At 38.9% G+C, this 6,161-nt stretch overlaps 1 protein-coding gene across 1 annotated transcript; it reads right to left on the reverse strand.

Annotated features, from left to right (window-relative positions):
- Positions 1-1,487: 1,487 nt before the first annotated feature.
- Positions 1,488-3,073, reverse strand: LOC145446257 (small ribosomal subunit protein bS16m-like). The gene has a single exon (XM_080324497.1). It carries the CDS (start codon positions 2,157-2,159, stop codon positions 1,668-1,670), a length of 492 nt encoding a protein of 163 aa, XP_080180623.1. The 5' UTR covers positions 2,160-3,073; the 3' UTR covers positions 1,488-1,667.
- Positions 3,074-6,161: the final 3,088 nt, after the last annotated feature.

Raw genomic sequence — 6,161 nt, forward strand, 5'->3', positions numbered from 1 at the left:
TTCGAAATAAGTTTACAATTAGAATTATTATGGTTAGACAGTTTTTTCCTAATTGGATTAAAATTAGAAGTACTGACTTGACAAAAACTTGGAAATTGAATGAAGCTCAGTTCATATAAAATTCCCCAAAATCATGAACATTGGCAATGTACTCAACTTGCTGTCCCTGATACATCGTGCAGTGTTGACATATGTGTAGAGCTTCTTGGAGGTACAGACCTTCAATACCATTGAATAAGATATTCATATTGAAATAAACCCGAATATTTTCGTCCGATATTCATCAGTAGAGAATTGGAAAGATTCATTTTATTGCTGAAAATTTCATCATTTCAATACACCACAAGACTGCGATACAATGAAAGAAAGGAAGGTGTCGAAACGACGCCGAGTTTTGGATTATCAATGAAACTTTTCATCTGAGAGACAGGTGTTGAATTTATCTTGGTGGCATCCATTATCATAGAGGAGATACAAAGAATATAGCGAAAAGGCCCTTAGAGAAAATTTCAATTGCAACATTAACGTAGTAAATTCAAAGTCTGCATAGTCCGACGGTCGGTTGTAAAGTAGCCTATTCTTGTATATCTTCAGAGTACTCAAGCATGTTTTGCCTACTCGAACTACTTTACTTTTACCCTCTAGGTTTTGTAAATTAAGGATATTTGAATCAATGTGATAGTGCAACTTCGGAATATAGCCCCTGCATCTTGGGTATCAGCTATATTGTCCAAAATTGAAACTAATTACAGCATCAGTATACATTTTTTGTTAGTAGAGAAGACGAATCCTGCCATCTAGAAAGTAGCTACCTCAGCTGAACTGCTAAAAAGTACGTGATAGCTCGAGTACTTTCAAAACCTTCATTTTGTTTTGTAGTTTTGTCAGGTCTTGGAAATCACTATTTCCACTTACAATTGACTTACAATATTTCTACTAACGCTAGGCTTACCATATTTTGGAAATCATTAAAGAAGACACTTTTTCAGAAATTTTCAACTGGCAAATCAGGAATCAAATCCTCAAAAACCGGTTAATTTTTCCCACTTCGTAATCAGTTGACTAAAAAAAAAAAAAAAAAGTCATCTTTTCCGCTCAGAACTCAAAATAACGTTTTTCTCTCCACATTACCAGTTGGATGACTAAAAAAAAGGTCTTCTTTTCGCTCCGAGCTGAAATCACCGCTTTTCCCTCCGAAATACCCGCCGGAGCTTCACTTCTGCGCTAATTTGCGGCATATCACTCGCAATTTCCTCTAAATCTAACCTGAATTTTCAAAAAAGAGGACAAAATCTCAAAAAAGATGGCGTCCTCCGAGGACACTTTCAAAAAAGCCAAAAAAGAGGACAAATCCTCTTAAAAGAGGACGTATGGTAAGCCTAACTAACGCTGACTACGGTACCTTGACCACCTCGGCGTATACTTGATACACTGGATCCTGATAATACAATTTTGTGATAAAATAACAATCAAGAATCACGACAACATTCATTCGCCATTCATATTTTGTCGCTATGAAATATCAATGCATGCTATGATCTAGAGCCAAAACTGTTATTCTACAAAGCTGTACGTATATCTCGGAAATTTTTTTCAAGTCATAAACAACATAGAAAAAGCGCTCGTAAAGAGTTGGATTATCTGCCAATGCGAGAGAGTTCCCGTCCTCACACAGCAGTCCCTTCCTCTTTCACTTCAATACCGTCTCTCTCCTTTATTTTCTCCTCAATTAACCGCCTCCTACGTAGAGTTTGAGCAAAGAAAATTGACGTCGGATCGAGCGGAAGAAACCCGGACAAACCCAAAAGTCTACGCACCGGCCGCGTAATATGCGCTCCCATAGCCATATGATACTTGATTCTTCCAAAGTTTAACGCGCAAAGTTTTTCATCAAACATATTCGGCATAGGATCGAACGTACCAAGCTGTTCTAGCTCATTTGAGTCTCTTGGGCCATACTGTTCACCGACAACCACGCGGTAAAACGGTCGGTTTGTGCAGCCATCAAGAGCCAGTCTTATCACGAAGGGATGTTCCAAGTGTATTTTATCATCGAGAGGTCGTTTCTTGTGCTTGATGTCTTTTACCAGCTTGTTGCGGCCGTGCGCAGGCCAACGCAAACGGCTGACTTTGGTCTTTATCCACCATTGGCGTACCATTTTTAAAGAATTATGCTACACTGTAGAATGTAATGCAGCGGAATGAACAAATGATGATGAAAATAGTGTCCAATACTTCCGAAGAGTTTCTCAAAGGTACTGAACTTCAATATACAATTGAACATATTATTCAAGAATTTCAACCGATGTGCATATAATTTTCATGATTGGACAATTTTGCTCTGGACAAAATCACACATGCATCAACGCACATTAGGGAAAACAGTTTCCAGTAAGCAGACTTGGACAACTGGTTGTCTAATTCTAGGAGAACTGCATAGTAGAGCTGTTCAAAAAGAAATTTTATCTTCAAATTTTATTAGCTATTCGATAAAATCGCTGGGTTGGCTAAAATAACGCTGCACACCAAATTTGGCTCAATTCCAACCTGTAGCAGCGAAGCTGTCAGAATTAGTAATTTTTTAAATTATAAAAAAAAAAATTTCAAATGATACTGGCAACTGTTAAGTTGTCAAAAAATGGCGCATAGATAATTTGGCTCGATTCCAGCCAGTAGAAGCAAAGTTATTGGAGTTAAAAATTTAAGATTTGAAGTAGTACGGGTAGTATTTACGGCAGGGTAGTTCTATAATTAAGGTTTTAAAAGTAATTTTTGAACAACCCCACTGCATAGTTCGAAACGAGCTGAGCTTGGCGTACAGACATCTGCCATTATGAGAACGAACTTAGATTTGATGAGGAATCAAACTTGGTCCTTGTTACCAAGATTTTGAGAATTCAGTAACTCTGATCTGGAAAAACTGTGTAGCTACAAAGACAATTCTAATCTACAATCTCGAAAAGCTTAAAATTTTCTAGTTGTTCAACTCTGCCAGTAAGTAGCCTACAGCAATGATGTCCAATTGTCCATGCAGTGATATTGCAGTTAACGACGAAATGGGAATACTTTCATTGACAGCCGAGTGCTAAACCCTAACCCTTCTTCTTGATGGTAAGTTCAGTAAACCCAGTCTGTTCGTCGGGTTCACGTGAAAACATTAAATCACTGCATTCTCCTATCACAATTTCCGCAGTGGTATGAACTATCATGTCCCCCACAACATGACCACTGATGGCAGTCCCTTTATAGTCTCCCAATGTCGTGTGAATGTGAAATTTTCCAGTACTGGACACAGTGCCAACCAGAGACGATATCTCATATCTATCATCTAAATCCATGATATCTTGGCTCTCGGAAGCAGTCGCGTATGCCAGTCTGATTCTTGCTTTTGTGATGCTTCCAACGCAAGTTAAAATAAAAGCTGATTGCAGGCCATTTGATACCACAAATTTAACTATCTCGCCAGTGATGCTTTGCCCGGGTGTCAATCGTATTGCATGACAGGTTAAGTTGCTCTTGAACCACTGACTATGTGCCATTTTAGGTATGGAAGATGTCGCTTAACAGAAAGGAAAATGAACAGCTTCACAATAAGACAGGATAGGATCACAGAATGGTTGTAATGACTCGATTCGCAATTTTTTTGTTGACTCGACTCGACTAGATTCGAGTAATTTTCTTAAATACGGAAAATGACTCGACTTGATTGACTTCATGTATTGACTCAGCTTGTACTCGAGTCATTGCGCATGACTTGACCAAGTCTCAAGACTTGATTAAAGTCTAAGCTATCAGTGCCGATAACGGTGCTTGAAATATCGATAGGGTTGGTGCTCTTAATTTGCAAATGGGAAAGAAATTTCTACAGGGTTGGTGTGATTGCATGCAGAATAAGATCAGTCGCGGCATGCAGTTAACTCGAGTCCCAACACTGACTCGACCATTTTCTTCCTGACTTGGATTCGGACTTGACTCGGTGGTCAATTTAAAATGTTGAGTCAAAAATTTAAAAGTAAGATTGACTTGTGGTTACAACTGTGGATCACAGCCCACAAATACAAGACGTGCAACACATATACCATCATTTTATGATTGTTACTGTTTGGGTGCATATGAAAATCATGAAGATATTCATGCAATAAATGTTAGGTATGCGATATAGTATGGAATCGGTGTCCTGTGCACACACTATGTATTATTTTTTTATTAAATAACTTCAACTTGGTAAATCATCGCTGCTCACCTGCTATATTAGGCAAAAGGTACCGAGATTCTAACATCCACATCACAATATATAGCAGCACCCAGTTACCACTTTATACTCCTATTTTCAGTCAGTTGTCTGTCAAAATTTCACTGAAAGTAACCACTAATGCTAACCGGTTCCTGAGAACCGACATAGTCCGACCGGGTATACAGTAAGTCGCCAGTTATGTATGGTAATCTTTTCACATACAGTACTTGTACTCCCTCCTTATCATCATCATCATCATCATTGGTTTATTAGCAATTTTATCAGTTCAACACACCACAAAAAATGCGATACAATGAAAAGAAAGGAAGATGTCGAAGCGACTAGGAGTTGTCTATGGAATCAGACACCTACCTTGGCCAAGGCGATGTAAAGAGGAGGCATGCACACTGAATGAAAGTATAGAAGATAGTATAGAAAAAGGAAGCGACAAGAAATAGGGCGGCATGTCATGGGAAGCGAGATCGATAGGTCAGTCGTGGTCCGGTAATCTTGAGGAATTACGGAAAATGCGACGAAGCCTATATCAATATCAATATGTATATATGACTAATACAAAGATCACTAAGTGTACAGTACGTTGTACATGTGAGTTGGAAATGGAGGCTGCAAACGCATTTCATTTATGAGGCTGGTTTTGAACGATACCGGTACGATGCTATTTGGTGCACGATGGGCCAGAAGCAATAAAGAGGTCAGTCGTGTCTAACTACTGACAAAAATCGATCTATCTTGGCGATGTAAACATATACTACGCTACACCATACACCAACGATGCCAGCACTTCCAGCTGTACTTGTAAATATATCATTGTACGAAGTACGCGCATGTGTACAAATATAATACTACAATGCGTTGTAATGATACATGTGCGGTCAACCAAACCAAACTTACATACACCATAGTTCTACACCAGAGGGCGGAGTTACGTGACCACACAAAATGGCCGGCAAACAATGTATATCATTGCCGGCAAACGAAGTTGGAAGGTTTTGATGAGGTAGAGAATGTCGTTTTAATTTGCTAGAGCAAATGTATTCAGCACCTACGTAATTCAAACACCTCTATTGACATTAGAAAACGTCATTTTCGAAATTCAAACGATTTTGAGTGTAGACCGCACTGGCGGAATGAACTTGAAAATACTTAGATTATAATTCATAATTATGAACTTGATTTGGATGTTGTATGTTGTACATCAGTATGTGGCATAATCGGGAGGGGTTAAATTATATGTACTCGAATAAGAGAACTGTGATTTCAGGTCCCTTTCCATTTAGATCACGTTGATGATCTCTGATCTGATCCGAAGCGATTTGTATTGACCATGATGCATATCGATTTGAAATATAGGTACTTTGGATTGTGGCATAAGAGAAGGGATGTTTCGGGTCGGAGTTGATTAAAGTGTTGAAAATGTAAATTGGAATATGACGTAAACCTACCCGTGAATGGACAAGATATGAAATGACTCAATGACTCCTAGTTCCTTATTGAGAGTTGAGACTCACGGATAGTGACTTGATCCCAGCACTACAAGCGACAACATAGCGTAGTGGTACAAACAACTTCTACGGAATCAATACTAGTTAGCCCTCTAGTTTACCGGACCACGACCTGACATATCTATCTGATCCACCTGATTTTGCCGCTTGCTTTTTATATTATCATCTTCTATTTTTCATTCAGTGTGCACTGTGCATGCCTCTTCCATACATCGCCTAGGCCAAGGTGGGTGTCTGATTTCAAAGACTACTCCAAGTCGTTTCGACACCTTCCTACCTTTTCATTGTATCGCAATTTTTTGGTGCATTGAACTGATAAAAACTGATAATAAACCGAACCGAACACCTTCATATCTCTGATTGTATCGCAGTCTTGTGGTAGGCCTACTTGTACTAAATTGGTG

This window comes from Botryllus schlosseri, chromosome 9, assembly GCF_051294905.1.
Source record: "Botryllus schlosseri isolate E-star chromosome 9, Bs_hap1, whole genome shotgun sequence".
Classification (NCBI taxonomy): Eukaryota; Metazoa; Chordata; class Ascidiacea; order Stolidobranchia; family Styelidae; genus Botryllus; species Botryllus schlosseri.

Coding starts and splice junctions, on each gene's coding strand:
- LOC145446257 (XM_080324497.1), bottom strand. CDS start 2,159: ATGGTACGCCAATGGTGGATAAAGACCAAAGTCAGCCGTTTGCGTTGG.